This window comes from Ictidomys tridecemlineatus, chromosome 6 (assembly GCF_052094955.1).
Source record: "Ictidomys tridecemlineatus isolate mIctTri1 chromosome 6, mIctTri1.hap1, whole genome shotgun sequence".
NCBI classification, from domain to species: domain Eukaryota; kingdom Metazoa; phylum Chordata; class Mammalia; order Rodentia; family Sciuridae; genus Ictidomys; species Ictidomys tridecemlineatus.
This window is the reverse complement of record NC_135482.1, coordinates 19,370,337-19,388,259: the sequence shown is the minus strand read 5'-3', so window position 1 is coordinate 19,388,259 and position 17,923 is coordinate 19,370,337. Positions and strand designations below refer to the sequence as shown.

Here is a 17,923-nt window from a genome sequence, read left to right as displayed (position 1 = left end):
TTGTAGGTGAACACTTTATTTTCATTTTTTTTTTTGTGGTGCTGAGGATCAAACCCAGTGCCTCACACATGCAAGGCAAGCGCTTTACCACTGAGCTACAGCCCCAGCCCTAGAATAGTTGTTTTTTAAAATTTACATTTAAAAAAAAATATATATTTTTTTAGTTGTAGTTAGACACAATACCTTTGTTTTATTTATTTTTTTTTATGTGGTACTGAGGATTGAACCCAGGGCCCCACATGCACTAGGCAAGCGCTCTACCGCTAAGCCACAACTCTAGCCACTAATTCACATTTTTATAGAAAATTTCTAGTGTTCATTGCATCTAAAAATATGCTTCAGCTCATTAACTCCTTACACGTTAATGTTACTTGAGAAAAGGATGCCACAGTTAAATAAATTTAGAATTATTTGGTTAAATAGTTTTTTTCCCCACTCAGAATGCCAAATACATTAACATATATTATCTCATTGGATCATGGAATTTTCTTTGTGTAGCATAATGACAGCAATAATGATGATAACAATAACCTTTATTGAAGCATTTTCTAAACACTTTTCATGTGTTTACTTATTTAATCCTCACAGATCCTCAGAGAGATATAGAAACAATATAAATGAGTAAGTTAGGTTCACAGAATAAAATAACATGCCTAAGTTTAGATGGATTTCAAGTGGTAGAGTCCAAATTTGAACTTAGTCTTTGTGCTTCCAAAAAATGAACCTTTGCATGTTTATACTGCACTTTGTATTGATAATTTGTTTTCTGGAAGGGAATTCACAATAATTACAAGAGTTTTTGAGAATTCTGATCTCTCATTTTGTTTCATATACTTTCCATATTTGGGGATTTGGGAATTTTACAATTAAAGATGATAATAGCATTTTTTATTTTATTGTATTGTATTTTATTTATTTTTATGTGGTGCTGAGGATTGAACCCAGTGCCTCACACATGGTAGGCAAATGCTCTACCATGGAGCCACAACCCCGGCCCTGATAATGGCATTTTTACTTACATGACTTAGTACAAATTTAAAGATACATTGCTTGATAATGCTTTACTTTCATTAGAAATATTTAATTGATGTCATCTCTTTTCTGTCTTAATACAGCCTAAGTTTCCTTGTAAAGAATGGGACCCAAATTTACCATCATTGTGTCTTCCAAATCCTGAATATTTGGCTCCTGAGTACATACTTTCTGTGAGCTGTGAAACAGCCAGCGATATGTATTCTTTAGGAACTGTTATGTATGCCGTATTTAACAAAGGGAAACCTATATTTGAAGTCAACAAGCAAGATATTTATAAAAGTTTTAGTAGGCAGTTGGATCAGGTATTTGCCTATTGATATTTGCTTTCATTAATAATTAATTGTTTATTTCTTTTTCCTAATGTGTAGCCAAAATTCTTAAGAGTTAGTGCTTCATTTTATATTATCATAAAATCAGTATAATAAAAGTGGTTTCTATAAATAATGAAGACTAGTTAAAGTTTGTTATTACAGCTTTAATCTTGCATTTACCAGCATAAATATTGAAATATGGTCTAAAACACTAGGCTTTTATTTTAGGAACGGAAACAATTTCAGATATTAAAGATAAGTGTTTTAACATTGAAATTAGTGTTTTGTTTAATCTAAAAACATTGAGTGAAATTTAAAAATCTTTCTAAAAAGACTATCAATATAAATGCATATTTTTTGAATATTTTGCACTCAATTTTTACTGTTATCACTCTTGAATAGTTGAGTCGTTTAGGATCTAGCTCACTTACAAATATACCTGAAGAAGTTCGTGAACACGTGAAACTATTGTTAAATGTCACTCCAACTGTAAGACCAGATGCAGATCAAATGACAAAGGTGAGTACACACAGATTTCTGCATTAGTGGATGGACAAAAAATGAAAAGTTAAAATAGACTACTTTTTCCTAAATCAAGATTCGGTCCCTAGATGATGTCTGTCTTTTTGATTATGTTGAATATTCAACCTCTTTTAAAACAGATAAATAATTTATGTACATAAATTTTGTGATAGAAAAGTAAGATTTCAAATAAACAGAGTCTTAACAATCACAATTAGGTATGCAGGCATTCTGCTCCCAGAAAAAAGTCTAGCCCTCTGTTTGGCTCATGTAAGAATGGATTTTAATAAATAACTAGTGCTATTTATGCCTTCAAGATATTTTACTTAATCTTTCAATATTTTAGAGGTTTATGTGTATAAAAAGGCTGTTGCCTAGCCAATTCAAAGGTACTAATTCTGAAGATTTGAACTTGAAAAATAATTTATTTTCTTATTCTGATTTTTACAATTAGAATTAGTGCTCTTTAGCATCTTGTGTTTCTGAATATATTTTTACCATATGTGGTAATTTCAGATATGAAAAGTACTTTCAACTTAATATTTATCAAAATAACTTGTTTCCATGTATTTAGATTCCCTTCTTTGATGATGTTGGTGCAGTAACACTTCAATATTTTGATACCTTATTCCAAAGAGATAATCTTCAGAAATCACAATTTTTCAAAGGACTGCCAAAGGTTCTACCAAAGTTGCCCAAGGTTTGTTGTTGATTCATTTATAATAGCCAGGATTTTTTAATTCAAAGTTTACTTCACTTACTATAATAACTCTTTGAAAGAAAAAAATAAAACATTTGCTTTAGGTACATAAATAATTATAAAAGTTAACAGATTGAAGCCAGAAAGAAGTTATGGTCCAAAAATTATTGGGATTTAAAAAATTGGACATTAAATGTCAGAAGCCTGTAAACTTCATTGTGGAAATCACTGCTTTACCAGTAGTTAAGTAGATGCTTTTATATTGATGCTAACTTTTCGATTCCTTCAAAACTCTTTCTCTGACATATTTAATTATAGGTGTAAAGTAGTAAAGTAATGGTGAATGATAAAGCCACAGATTGTAAAACTAGTAATTCCTAATTGCAGAAATATTTACAGTGTTTGATCTATGGAATAGCTATTGGTTACCTGTTATTTGTCTAACCATTTACTTAAAGAGAAAGAGGTAGCATAAAATATTGTTCCTGCTCTCAAGGTATTAATAGTAAATGTAGGGTTAACATGCATGAAGCAGCAATCAATGCAGGATAGTGTTTAAGTTGTATCGTATGAATCATAGTAATGAAGGAATTAAGATGGGAAATGTTAGTGAAAACTAAGGAAGATTTCCTTAATATATCCCTTTTTACCCATGACATCCTATCTTGTATAATTAGCAATAGAATCCCATTTTTCTCTAAAAAGTGTACCAGTTTCAACTGTAAATTACATGGTCACCTTGCCTAGAGGGAATGGAGGCTTTACATTTCAGTGTTAATATGAAAGACCTGAAATAAATTTTGGTTTTATAAAAACATCTTTGCCTTTCAGCGTGTCATTGTGCAGAGAATTTTGCCTTGTTTGACTTCAGAATTTGTAAATCCTGATATGGTACCTTTTGTTTTGCCCAATGTTTTGCTGATTGCTGAGGAATGCACCAAAGAAGAATATGTCAAATTAATTCTACCTGAACTTGGTCCTGTATTTAAACAACAGGAGCCAATCCAGGTATGTTTTGGGTATTTTTTTCATATTTATCTGTTATTCATGATAATGACTACCACTGAAAACAAAAGAAGTGACTATGTGACTTTTTAAAAATTGAGGTAAGTATCCGATCTTGCTTTTTCATTAGTCAGAAGCTACTTTGCATATGTGAACTATTCCTAAAATTATAATTAAACTTTGCAGGTATTTGTCTATAGCGCTCCACAAGTTACTATCTCAGTGCAGTGAAATTTTTCATGTGTTATTTTGTTCCCAGTTAACTTTATTGAAAGATATAGGTTTGGGAAAAGAAATATTAATTTTGTTTATTTTGTTATTCTGGTCTTTAGTTGGTGCCAATTGTTTTCTTTCTTTATTTTTTGCTAATACTTTCATTAGAAAAATGAAATGCTTAGAGCACCATGGAAGTAATGTATGTGTGTGTGTGTGTGTGTGTGTGTGTGTGTGTGTATTATTAAGTGAAAAAAAGTTAATTTCTCATGTGGATTCTGTAAAATATGTATTTATCAGATTAAAGGTCATCTGGATTTAAGAGCAGTGGGGTCACATACCTGGATTTGAATTAGGACTTTTAAAATCTTTTTACTGGAAGTATGACTAGGTTTAACATTACCATCTTAAAGCTTCTATTTCCTCATTTCTAAAATGAAAGGAGTTGTTGAGGTGAAATGAGCTTTTTTGAAAAAAATATTTTTCTTATAGGTGGACACAATACCTTTATTTTATTTGTTTATTTTATTGTATTTTTTTTTAAAAGAGAGAGAGAATTTCAATATTTATTTTTCAGTTTTCGGCAGATACAACATCTTTGTATGTGGTCTGAGGATCGAACCTAGGCTGCATGCATGCCCGGCGAGCACGCTACCGCTTGAGCCACATCCCCAGCCCCTATTTGTTTATTTTTTATGTGGTACTGAGAATCGAATCCAGTGCCTCTCATGTGCTAGGCAAGCACTCTACCACTGAGCCACAAACCCAGCCCTGAAAGCTTTTGTGGCATATATTATTGTGTGTTTCTGTCACTATATGGCAATAGTTTATTAGTCAATTATCAACTATTTGATGTAATGGTTTTGTAACTCTAATCCTTCCCTTGAAAAGAGGCAGTCTATGGCCAGGTTCTTAGGGACTAAGGAGGGAGAAAGAATAGGGAGGGTCCTAGTCTGTAACCTTTGCAGAAAGGCTCCCCACCAGCTCAAAGTGTTAGGAAGAAAATTGGTGTAGTCACATGTTCCCTAAGCTATGTATCAGTCAAAATAGTATCCTAAGAAACAATGTGAATTTTTATTAATTTTTTAATAGCCTTATTTTATTAATTTATTTTTATGTGGTACTGAAGGCCTCACACATGCTAGGCAAGTACTGTACCACTGAGCCACAACCCTAGTTCCAACAATCTGAATTTTTATTTGTGCCTATTGTTTGGCATTTTTTCCCCTTTACCTGCTCAGTTAAAAATTCCTCCTGAGGGCTGGGGATGTGGCTCAAGCGGTAGCGTGCTTGCCTGGCGGTCCTCAGCACCACATACAAAAATGTTGTGTCCGCTGAAAACTAAAAAAAAAAAAATATTAAAAAATTTCCTCTCTCTCTCTTTCTTTTTAAAAAAAAAAAAAATTCCTCCTGAGACTTTTTAACTAAGTGTTGGCAAGTTAAGTATTCTGCATGAATAGAAGGGTTAATTTGTTTCTTATTATTTCGATATGTGGAGGCAGCCAGGTGGTGGGGAAAACAGTATCAGGGACACTTAATTTCTTTCTAGAAGTTTTCCTTACAGACCTTTTTATGTCTGTACCTTCTCTTTTTCCCTTGAACTTCATGGAAGCCAGAGATGGAATGTATTGTGGGACATCTGACTTTGTTGCCCTCAGGCTTTTATTTTTTTTTACCCAGTAGCTTTTCAGATGTTGGTTAATTATACATTACTGTACGTGTGAGAGAGTTATGAAATTAGTGTTTATTTAAATAATTAAACCAAGAAAAGATGCTTAAATATTATGCTCTTAGCAATATAAGAGACTTTATTTCTGTTTTTGTCTTTCATGCCTTCAGGCTAGCAACATGGTGAGTGTCAAAGTATAAACTTATTCTTTCGAAAAATGTTAAATTTTGGCATAAAGATTCTAGATATTAATACGTTTTCCCCTTTTTCTAAACAGATTTTGTTAATTTTCCTACAAAAAATGGATTTGCTACTAACCAAAACTCCTCCTGACGAAATAAAGAACAGTGTTTTACCCATGGTTTATAGAGCACTAGAAGCTCCTTCTATTCAGATCCAGGTACAAAGCTTGTTTTTCTTTAGTGATGATTTTGATTCTTAAAGCAGAAAAAAGAAGTCAAGTACATTTTAGGATTAAGTCATAACATTTCCTATGAAGCTCAGTAGTAAATATATTTATTGAATTATATTATTGATGTACTATTATTAAAATGTATGTGTTTATAACTAAAGAATCAGTTGATAAATGTCTGTTTCATGAACTAGACCATATTTATCAGAAATGTAATATTGTGGAACAAAGTTGGATTTACTATGGTTTGAATTATTGTATACTTCTTTCTGAATGGATAATTATCAATGAAGATTTTAAAAAGGTTTATGTGACTTTCTTATGAAAGCATTAAGTATTTTCTATGCTCATAATTTTCTTTCATGCTTGATAACTCAAATTTTTGTTTAGTAATGCTGTTTCTCTTTCAGTGAAGTTAATTTGTATTGCAAGGAGATAGATAAGCACAGTAATTTAGTGTGACCACTCTTTTTTAAAAATATTTTTTAGTTGTAGATGGACACAATAGCTTTAATTTTTATTTATTTATTTTTATGTGGTGCTGAGGATCGAACCCAGGGCCTCCATGAGTTCGAGGCAGGAGTGATACCACTGAGCCACAACCCCAACCCCAGTGTGACCATTCTTAATGCATGTGTATAGTCAGTAACACTTTTGTCACTAACTCTGTGGCTTCCTGTGTTCTCTATCAGAAGATGTCTTTAATATAAAGACACAACTAGGACAGAAACAAGACTCTTTACTATGCTTGAGCACAAGGAAGGCAGCATGTAGGAACAGAAATCCCAGACTAACTCAAAGGACAAAAGTGTATAGCTTTTATGGCATCTACAGAATAGGAAGGGTCCTAGTCTCTTGATGTCATCACATATAGATGTGGAGTTTTAGTTGCACCTGTTCTCTTCATCATGCTTCTTTATGCATTGCATGTTTCATTATAAGCTGAATTTCCACCTTGTGTGCTTTTTACTATGCTAATAAAGTAAAGATAACTTCAGATTACTTTAGTGACTATTCTTTCTATATATGCTTTCGCCTCTTACCATGTGGAATTTGCTCCTTTTTCTCTGAGAAAGTCCCTCATGTTTATAGAACAGGGAAAACTATTGTCCTGTCTCAGTGGGTTTGATTTTAATGACATTGTCTTGTCTTGCTCTGGTTTCTTGATGTTTCTGATGACCACATAGTTTTAGAAGGCTGAGCTGATTTCCCAACCTCCTGTCTTTGGGTGTATTATCTTAATTTTATACCCTTGAAGATTGGTCCATTGTTTAACTCCCAGTTTTCTGGTATGTCTGTTAACCCCATAAGACTGAGAGCTGACTTGGTTGTCTCATTCTTTTGTGAGATATTTTCTTTCCTTTATTGTTAAGAGGTCCTTCTTTTCCATGGAGGTCCCTGCTTGTCTCATTTTGTCTTACAAAGGCGATCTTAAAACAAATACTTTGTTAAGCTGTTAATTCTGTAGTTTTTGCTATTAAAAAATTTTTTTTTTTTTTGGCTCTCTATCTGGAAAAACATTCTGGATTTCTGTTAAAAGTATAATTTAGCCAGGTGCAGTGGCACACATCTGTAATCCCATTGACTTGAGAGGCTAAAACAGGAGGATTGCAAGTCCGAGGCCAGCCTCTTCAATTTAGTGAGGCCCTAAACAATTTAGTGAGACCTGGTCTCAAAATAAATAAGGGCTGGAAATGTAGCTCAGTGGTTAGTGCCCCTGGACTCAGTCCCCAGTAAATTCCCCTCTCAAAAGTATAATTTAATTTTTTCATTTTGGAAAATGTCTACTTATGTTAAGAACATCTCACTGCAGAAATGGATTCATGTTTGAAAGGTTATGGTCTTTTTTTAAAAGTCTTTTTTCCAGAAAAGAAATTCTGACAAAAAACTCTGGAATTTAAATTTATGAAAGTTATTAATTTTTTTTCCTTCTTATGCACGTAGTACCATATACTTCAGGTCACTTTTTAAACTTATTTCAACCTTTGTGATTTTATTCAAGGGTGTGAGGAGGTTGTTGTCAGATTTTTTTTCTCCTCTTATAATTAGATCTTAGGTTGAGTGGGGAAGATGTGCTTACCTGTGTTTTTCAGCTTTTTAAAGGGGCCATAATTATAGCCTCCTGAAATGTTATTGAAGGCCCAGTTCAGTCAAGCTGGTTTTATATTTAGAGAAATTAAGGAAGAGGGAAGAAGGTTGAGTATAAAAGGCCATTCTTCTTCATAATCAAACCAACAAATATCAGCCAGTATTTAATTAAAATAGTTAATACATAGTTAAGTCCAGTAGTGCGACTTTGCTTAATTTTAGAAACCAGCATTTCTGATAATCACTCAATATAAATTTTAGTCACCAGTCTAATTAACTAGTTTCAATATGCCTGAATTTGACAAATTGTATCTAAATAATTGAGAGAGTTCTAGAGAAAACAAGAAACATGAATCTTTTTCTCATGTTTCAGGCAAGGAGAAGTCTGGAATATAACTTCTGAAATTCATTTCTAAGTAGAAGTTTTAAAAATAAAGTTTGATTATAAATATTTAAGAGGTTAGAGGTGGTTCTGAAGCACACTTGGAAATGTAGTAGACGGTTTACAAAGGATAGGGACCTTAAATAGAAGCATAAAAATACATCTGACAAAGTTTAAAAATTATTTACCTTTTAAATCAAATACAGAAGATGTGTTCATCACCTCACCACCAATTATAGAGAAGATATAAAATAAGAAGTCTCAAAGTTCCTGAGAATTTGCTGCTTAGATTTCCTTAAGGTTTTGTTTCTTTCATTCTCCTGTTATTTATCCTGAAAGAGCTCCCTTCTCCCTTAGCCTAGTGAATTAGACATAATTTAACTTTGCCTGTTTGTAACCTTTTTCCCTGAGTTCAATTATATAGCATTGAGTACTTTCACACTTTCAAATTGCTTTGTAATAATACAAGTATTACGAGTCCTTGGTGAAAGTCTGTCTTGTCTCTCTTTGTCTGTTCCCATCTTAAAGGCTGACCTTCCCTAAGGAGGCCCTGGTATCAGGAGCAAGTTTTTCACTGCTTGCTAATCCTTGTCCTTTCTCTTCTCTTGTTTGTGGAACGTTGTCCCTTAAATGTAGCTTGTATTTTTAAGAAATTTTACCTTTTATATATTTTTTGTTTTTAATTGACACAGTAATTGTACAGTGTGATATTTCCGTCCATTTATACAATGTGTAAAGATAGATCAGAGTAATATCTGCCACCTTAGATGTTTATCATTTCTTCATGTTAAAAATATTCCAGATCCTCTTTACTAGTGTTTTTGAAATATTTATTGTTGTCAACCAAGTTATTCCACTGTGCTACAGAACATTGCAAGCTGTTCCTTCTATCTAGCTGTGTGTGCCCCTGTACCCATTAACCATCCTGTCTTCCTCCCTCATATGCTTCCCAGGCTCTGATAACCACTATTCTGTTATTTACTTCTGAGATAAACTTTTTATCTTCCACATGTAATTGAGAATATGTGGTATTTGTTTTAGTCCCTGACTTATTTCCTTAACATGATGCCCTTAAGTTTCATTCATGTTGCAGCAAATAACAGAATTTTGTTCTTTTTTATGGTTGAATAATAATAATCCATTATAATTTAGTTCTATTTCTAGTGTCTTGAGGAACCTCTATGCTGTTTGCCATAATGCCTCTACTAATTTGCATTCCCACTTACTCTGCATTCTTACCTGTAGCAAAATTTCTTATCCACAAATTATTATAATTAATCAATTATTATAGTTCTGAGTAAATACAAACATATAAACCTCTACATCTGCCTTTAGAAATTTGGGAATAAATTAGAACAAATAAAATTCAGGCCAGTATTTTGGTAACTTCTTCTTAGTAGTTAATTTCTGTGGGCTAACTATAAGTGAATATCTTTAATTTGCCTGATATTGTCAGTAGCTTCTTTCTTGATACATATGTGCTCCTCTATTATCCTTAGTAATGTCCTTTTTTGTGCTTTCTACAAGGATCATTTTGTCCTTACAAGTTATCTGAAATCTCTGTTCTTTAGCCAGTTAGTTCTCAAGTCATTTCTTCTTCTTTTCCTTATCTCATTGAATCCTCGAATCTCCCTGTCTCCCTCATTTTCTTGTTATCACCATTCCTAGTTAAATTATTTATTTATTTTTGATGTTGGGGCTTGACCCCAGGGCCTCACAAATGCCAAGCTATACTTCTAGCCTAAAACATTTATATTATGGTATGATATTAGTTAGCAAGAATGTCTTTAACTTCTTTCTTTTTTTTTTTTTAATGAGTTATTCTTTCAGAATTTTAAAGTATAATTGTATTTTGGTATCTGCAGGGGATTGGTTCCAGTGACCCTCAGATACTAAAACCTGCAAATGCTCAAGCTCATATATAAAATAGCATAGTACTTGAATATGACCTTCACCTATTCTCCTATAGATTACTTATAATACCTAAAGCAGTGTGGATGCTGTGTAAATAATTGCATTGTTTAGGGAATAATGCCTTTTTTTTTTTTTTTTTTTAAACCCAGGGATTGAACCCAAGGGTGCTTAACCACTGAGCCACATCCTCAGCCCTTTTTATTTTTTGAGACAGGGTCTTGCTAAGTTGCTGAGGCTGGCTTTGAACTTTTGATCCTCCTGTCTCAGCCTCCTGAGCCACAGGATTTCATTTATGTGCCAGCATGCCCAGTGCCTTTTTGAAGTCTGTACATATTCAGTAAAATTATTTTTTTTGAATAATTTTAATTTTGATTGGTTGTTCATGGATGTGGAACTCATGAATACAGAGAGTCAACTATACTTAAAAATATAAAGAAGTAAATTCGTCTCTCAGAAATGACTACACTTAACATTGATTTCAGATACATCATTCTAGTCTTTTTATCCTAAGCTTATATAGGCAGACATATGTACACAAAAATTTAAAAATTGAAATTTTGGGCTGGGGATGTGGCTCAAGCGGTAGCGCGCTCGCCTGGCATGCGTGTGGCCCGGGTTCGATCCTCAGCACCACATACCAACAAAGATGTTGTGTCCGCCGAGAACTAAAAAATAAATATTAAAAAAAATTCTCTCTCTCTCTCTCTATCCTCTCTCACTCTCTCTTTAAAAAAAAAAAAAAGATAAAAAAAATTGAAATTTTATAATGTCATCTTAATATATTTTCTCCTTGATAGTATTAAGAGCTCTAAAATTTTTTTAAAAATGCATTGTAGGGCTGGGGTTGTGGCTCAGTGGGAGAGCGCTTGCCTCGAACATGTGAGGCACTAATTTCGATCCTCAGCAAAGATTTAAAAAAAGCATTGTATTACATACTATCATAGGGATATATATATATATATATATATATATATATAAATGCGCCAAGAGATCCTTTAATTAAAAAATATTTTTTACATAAAACCTATGTGTTCTTACTTTTAAGGGGTCTGGGGTTCTAGATCAGTGATGGGGACCCATGCTTGGAATGCAAACAAATAAACGAAGATTTGTGTTAAGGAAAGAGATTAGGAATCACACTAGGGAGTTTTGTATACTGTATGTTAGCTATTATGACTTTTGTTTATTTTGAGTTTTTGTGTTTTGTTTTTGAAATGGGATCTTGATATGTTGCCCAGGATAGTCTTATAACCCCTAGGCTGATCATATAATCCTCCCACATCAGCCTCCATAGTGCTAGGACTAAAGGAGAACACTACTGTGTCTGGCTTAACAATCTAGTATAATCCTGAGGAAGGTCTTCTGAGTCCTTCTCCTTATCTGTAAAACTGAAAAGTGTTTTTAATTGTTCTTTTTAGGAAGAATATTGAAAGAACCACATAATACATGTGGAAATTTATTTCAAACTATGACAAATTAACCATACAAATGAAAAATGCTTTTGAATATGTGAGATAAAGGATGAGAGAATCTTTTTATAAGATTGATCAGATTTATTTTCTTAATAGGAGCTGTGTCTAAACATCATTCCAACCTTTGCAAATCTTATAGACTACCCATCCATGAAAAATGCTTTGATACCAAGAATTAAAAATGCCTGTCTACAAACATCTTCCCTTGCTGTAAGTAGTTACTTGCATGTTAATTTTTTTTTCAGTAATTTAAATCATTTTCTTATTGTTTAATAAGCCTATTATGGTTTGTTCATAAAATTGGTCTTGGTTGTAAGTCACCTGTATATAAAAATGAGCTATAGTTTTTTTGATATGCATTTTATAATATTATATCCCTAACCTTACCCACCTTCCCTGTCTTTGAGTGCTTCAATAGAAAAGCTGAGTGATTATTTTTCTCCTAATCCTTTTCATTTTAAACTCACAAGTTATTTTGTTCTTAGTTTTAAAATAATCATAAGAGTTAAACTTGGTGTATAAGCCTAAAAACTTTTTGAATGGCTTCCTTTTATAAATTGCCTTTATTTTTAGTCATCTGTCTCTAAGTTTCTTATTCTCCACTTACTTGCCCACTTTCAGGAAAAAGTAGAGGGCAGTAAAACAATAAATTAATATGAGTACAGTGGGGAAAATAGTTTTACTAAAAAATATGGACCAAAGATAGGTACCTGGGTCCTTTGATTATAGAATTTTAACACTAGGTTACTTGTTGGTCAAGGAAGTAGAACAAATAACATAATTTTCATTATCTCATACCAAAAATAGTAAAGTTCCTAACCTTCTCTCTAAGAATTTATCACAATGATATTTCATTGTAGAAGTAATATTGAGGGAGAAATGTCTTGCCTTTGTCTGATTAGTTCTTTATATTGATATTTGATAAAAAGCATGTTATTAAATTTAAAGATCCCATCCATCTTTATCTGATGGAATATAAATTTAAATAAAATAAACATTTTTAGCTTAATATGATTATAGGCAAAAAGCAGTATAATTGACATGATTTTACTCTGTAGCTGTCTAATCTATTTCAGTTTATGTTTTTTGGTAGAAGGACTCAGTGTTGAAAAATAACATCATTACCCAGTTGAACAAGTATGAAATGAACTGAAGTCAAGAATCTTGTTCTTATTCTCATTTTTATACTAACTACCTTTGTGGCCTTGAGCAGTTCCTTTTACCTCTCTGAGTCTTTCTTCATCATCATTAAGAGGATTTCAAAGGTAGTCTTTTTCTTTGAAGTTCTCAAAGTTTATGATTGAATTTTCAAAATAGATGATGGCTTTATATACGTAGCTTAAAATTCAGTTTTCAAAATGCCATTTCAAAAAATCTTACTACTATATCTTATGGCAGTACACATTTTAGCATACATTTTCTGCAAGTATACATTCTTGTTCAGTTCTGAGTACTTTTTTTTACCTTGGAATTGTCAGATTTTATGCCAATAATTTTTCCAAAAAGTGGGGTCTGACCATTATGTGAAACTGTTTTCACCCCCAAAATTGTGCTGGTATTACTTAAAAATTATTTATTATGTACCTGTCTTTTATGCAAGATTAGGTTGCATAGAGTATTCATGAATGCATATTAATGCTTGTGACAGTTATGCAGTGAAATATGTTATATATGCAGAGGAACCACAGGAAATTGAATGAAATGATCTACATTAATGCCCACTGATGTGTTGTTTACAAGAATTTATAATGAATATATTTATAACAGTAACTGGAATGGATTTGCATTTTATATATCACTTTTTAAGTGCTTTTTTTTTTTTTTTTTTTGTATTGGGGATTGAACCCTGGGATTGAGCTAAATCCGAGCCCTTTTTTATTTCTTATTTTGAGACAGGGTCTCGCTAGGTTGCTTAGGCCCTCACTAAATTGCTGAGGATGGTCTTGAATTTGCAGTCTTCCTGCTTCAGCTCCCAAGTCTTCAGGGTTATAGGTGTTTGCCGCCATGGCTGCGTTAAGTGCATTTTAGGTAGCACTTTTCAGTGCTCCTGCTTACCTTCAGAGTGGCAAATGTGCATTTCTGAGTTGCATTCATGGGCACGTTGTCTAAGATTTAAAAATTCTAATCTGGAAATTTTGTAAAACATATGTTGTGAGTTAGACTTATACCTTAATATTGAAAATAAAGAAAAAAAATTCTACACAGGTAAAATACTTGTGTGATTAATGTTGTATATTTACATAAAATAAAATAAAACCAGAATTTATAGTTTCTCTTAAGAAAAAATATATGCACATATATATTCCAGTAGATGTAGCATTTCCTATTATAAAACTTAATCTGACAAAGTTAAGCCTTCAGATATCATCATGAATTTATAATATTTCTCATTTAAATTTCAGAAAACTCATTTTTTTTCAGAAATGGAAAATTATTTTCACTTTTTCTGTACAAATATGGTGTGATTTTAACCAAATTATTTTCTACTTTGCTTAGTTTACTTTTTAAAAAAATATTTATTTTTTAGTTGTCTTGATACAATATCTTTATTTTATTTATTTTTATGTGGTTCTGAGGATTGAATCCAGGGCCTCAAACAAGCTAGGTTAGCACTCTATTGCTGAGCCACAATCCCAGCCCTTAGTTTATTTTTATTTATTTATTTTTAAACTGGAGTTTTATTGATATTAGGGGTTTTGATTCTATTTTAACAGATTCTAGCTAAGAACTAGGATATGACCTATTTATCAAAAGTTGAGTCAGGTCTTAGTAACTGTGTCAAAGACAGTTAGAAATAGAAAACTGCATTTTAGATAAATGTGGATAATTTTAAATGTGAAAATATTTAGTTTTGATCCAGATATGGTGACACATGCCTGTTATTCCAGCAACTTGGGAGGCTGAGGTAGAGGATTACAAGTTCAAAACCAGCTTAAGCAAATTAGTGAGGCCCTAAACAACTTGCACCTCCTCTTAAAATAAAAAGGGTTGGGGGTATTGCTCAGTGGTTAAGCACCTCCAAGTTCAAACCCCAGAACTCCCCCCATCCTCCACACATAAAAGAATTGAACCAGAATTAAAATAAAATATTGAAATCCTTGTGAAATTTATCAGTTAGTAGGGAGAATGAATTTCTTTTTAAAACTGAAATGTTCCCCAAGGAATGTTCTCAGTCAATTCCTATGTAGATAAAGTTGCTCAAATTCTCATCACTGTATTTAAAATAAGACAACATTGAAGTCATTCCTTTATCTTCAGCTAACCAGTGTCCTGGTAAAGTAATCACAAATTCTTTCTGAAGTCAGGAGAATTAAAATAAGTGAATTTTCTGTGTTAATATAACATATCTTCAAAACCTACTTTTATTCTTGAAATTTTAGCATATATCTATATGAAGATGAAATTTACACTAAATATTTTGTTCTGTGTTACATAGACTTCACATGGCTAATGCAATTCATTTTAATAGGTTCGTGTGAATTCCTTAGTGTGCTTAGGAAAGATTTTGGAATACTTGGATAAGTGGTTTGTACTTGATGATATACTACCCTTCTTACAACAAATTCCATCCAAGGAACCTGCAGTCCTCATGGGAATTTTAGGTACCTGAAACTTAAAGTCATTTTATTCTACTTTATTATTTTATAGTTATGCAAGTAAATTTTCCATTTTATAAAACCATTGTACTCGCTTTTCATTATTATAGCAATCAGTAATTGAAATATGATGGGATAAATATTGTAATATAACTTTGCTCTTTGTGTTGATTTTAGTAAAAGCATTAGAGTCTTTTTTAAAAATATTTTTTATTCTCATTAGTTATACATAACAGTAGAATACATTTTGACACATCATGTATCGTGGAGTATAACTTCTCATTCTGGTTGTACATAGTATAGAGTTACACAGGTCATGTAATCATATATGCACATAGGTTAATAATGTCTAATTCATTCTACCCAATTCCTTTCCCATGTCCCCTCCCCTCCCTTTACTCCCCTCTGTCTAGTGCAAAATACCTCTATTCTCTCCCACCCCCTATTGTGAATTATCGTCCGAATATCAGAGAAAATATTTGGCCTTTGGTTCTTTGGGATTGGCTCATTTTGCTTAGCATAATATTCTCCAGTTCCACCCATTTACTGGCAGATGCCATCATTTCATTGTTCTTTAAGGCTGAGTAATATTCCATTGTGTATATGTATCACAGTTTCTTTATTCATTTATCTGTTGAAGGTCACCTAGGTTAGTCTATAGTTTAGCTACTGTGAATTGAGTGCTATAAACATTGATGTGGCAGTGTCACTACAGGTAAGGCATTAGAATCTTCACATTTATAAAGGATAAGATGTTTGGGAGTCCTAACTTTGCAAATATCATGATAGCATATAGTTTTCCCCATAAAATGGTACACAGTAAGAGAGGCAAAGTTGAAATTCTGATAACAGTCTTCTAAGAGGCAAAGTATTTTTTCTGCCTTATTTTATCCTCCCCCAAATACAATGAGATAGCTATTATTATTATTTTTTATAACAATGAAACTAAGGCTCAGATAGGTTGAGTTATTCAAGATCATACAGCTGGGGAGTAGTAAAGCTGATTTTTAAAATTTATATACATTTGAATCTTAACTATTATGTTTTATTGCTAAGTTATTTATTGATTAAGCATATTAGTCTTAAAGCACATTTTATTCTATTGGCAAATTACTCTGTCCAAAAACTCTGAAATTGTATATAGTTAAAGCTGTGAAAATATAATATGGAAATGTCAGAGCAAATGTCTAAGAACATCCTCTTACAATAGAAACAGACATAACTATAGAAGCAAAAAAAAATCTTTTATTAAATTTGAGATTTTTTATTTTTAAGAGACACTATACTACTTATTTAGGTACCTTAACACTTACTATAATGTGCAACGTAGTGAATATTTTTAGAAATGATTAGCAAATATTTATTAAAGATCTCTGTGGATATAGAACTCTTGGGTTATGGTATGAATCTTTTTTTTTTTTGCTCAAAGAAGTTCATTTTGAGCAAGAGTTTTGCATAGTAGAAAGGGGCTCTGATTCTAATCTGAGTTCTCTCGGTTCCTGGTTCCTGGGGTGATCTTGAAAAGTTTCTTCAATTATTAAATAAGGATAAAAATAACATCATTGTAGGATTTTTATGAGAATTCAGTGAAACAAAGAGATATAATGAGCATATAATGAGCATAGTGTCTAGTAAATAGTTAATAGATGCTTTTGTGTATATTAACAATAATAGCAGATAGGGCCAATAAAGCTTTGGATTATATATAGAACACTTAATAACACAAAGGTATTCAGAGAATTAGGAGCAAATGTACAATTTACAACCAGAAAACTGTGGAGTGGGTATAACAAGTGTGGTCTTGAAGGTCAAATAAATAGGTGAGACAGTAGGGAATGATAGTGGGGTTAAATTTTTAAGTTTCAAACATGTTGAATTTTATTTGATAAAAAGTGAATACATGTAATGTACATATACTTAAATACTTTGAAATAGATGCCTTAAGTGTAGATGTTAAGTCTGAAATAGATGTTTTATGAACAGAGGAGTTTTCTGTAACCTTACTGCTTTACTGTGAGAACTGAACCTGGATCTGATTAAGCTTTTTTTTTTTTTTTTTTTTTTTTAATATTTGTTGTTGTAGGTGGACGCATAACTTTATTTTATTTATTTATATGTGGTGTTGAAGATTGAACCCAGGGCCTCACACATGCCAGGAGAGCGCTCTACCGCTGAGCCACAACCCTAGCCCTGATGAAGCTTTTAATATGATATTGTTATATGCACAAAAGAGCATAGGATAAATATGTCATACTATTTAAATCTGTATTGATGATAAGGCTGAAATTATTCTATCCATATGTAAGAGCATCCTCATTCTGAGGTTCTGACTGGGAAAATACCAAAAAATTTCATACAGACATGCTGTTTGAATGATTACTATTAACTTATAGTGTTAACTTATAAAATTTAGTTACATTCTTTTCTATCAGGTATTTACAAATGTACTTTTACTCATAAGAAGCTGGGAATCACCAAAGAGCAGCTGGCTGGAAAAGTATTGCCACATCTCATTCCTCTGAGTATTGAAAACAATCTCAATCTTAATCAGGTAGGAATATTTTTGTGTTTATTCAGTTTACTGTTTTCTTGGAATTATATATG

The 17,923-nt window shown here is 32.2% G+C and overlaps 1 protein-coding gene across 3 annotated transcripts in view; it reads left to right on the top strand.

The window, feature by feature from the left end:
• Scyl2 (SCY1 like pseudokinase 2) overlaps positions 1–17,923 on the top strand; it is a 61,398-nt gene that overhangs the window by 30,982 nt on the left and 12,493 nt on the right. For all 3 annotated transcript variants that reach the window (XM_078052939.1, XM_005322377.5, XM_078052938.1), the window contains exons 6-13: positions 1,116–1,337; positions 1,749–1,865; positions 2,443–2,568; positions 3,400–3,576; positions 5,733–5,855; positions 11,820–11,933; positions 15,193–15,325; positions 17,752–17,870. In XM_078052939.1, coding sequence (XP_077909065.1) covers positions 1,116–1,337; positions 1,749–1,865; positions 2,443–2,568; positions 3,400–3,576; positions 5,733–5,855; positions 11,820–11,933; positions 15,193–15,325; positions 17,752–17,870 — 1,131 coding nt within the window. The remainder of the gene's footprint in view (positions 1–1,115; positions 1,338–1,748; positions 1,866–2,442; positions 2,569–3,399; positions 3,577–5,732; positions 5,856–11,819; positions 11,934–15,192; positions 15,326–17,751; positions 17,871–17,923) is intronic.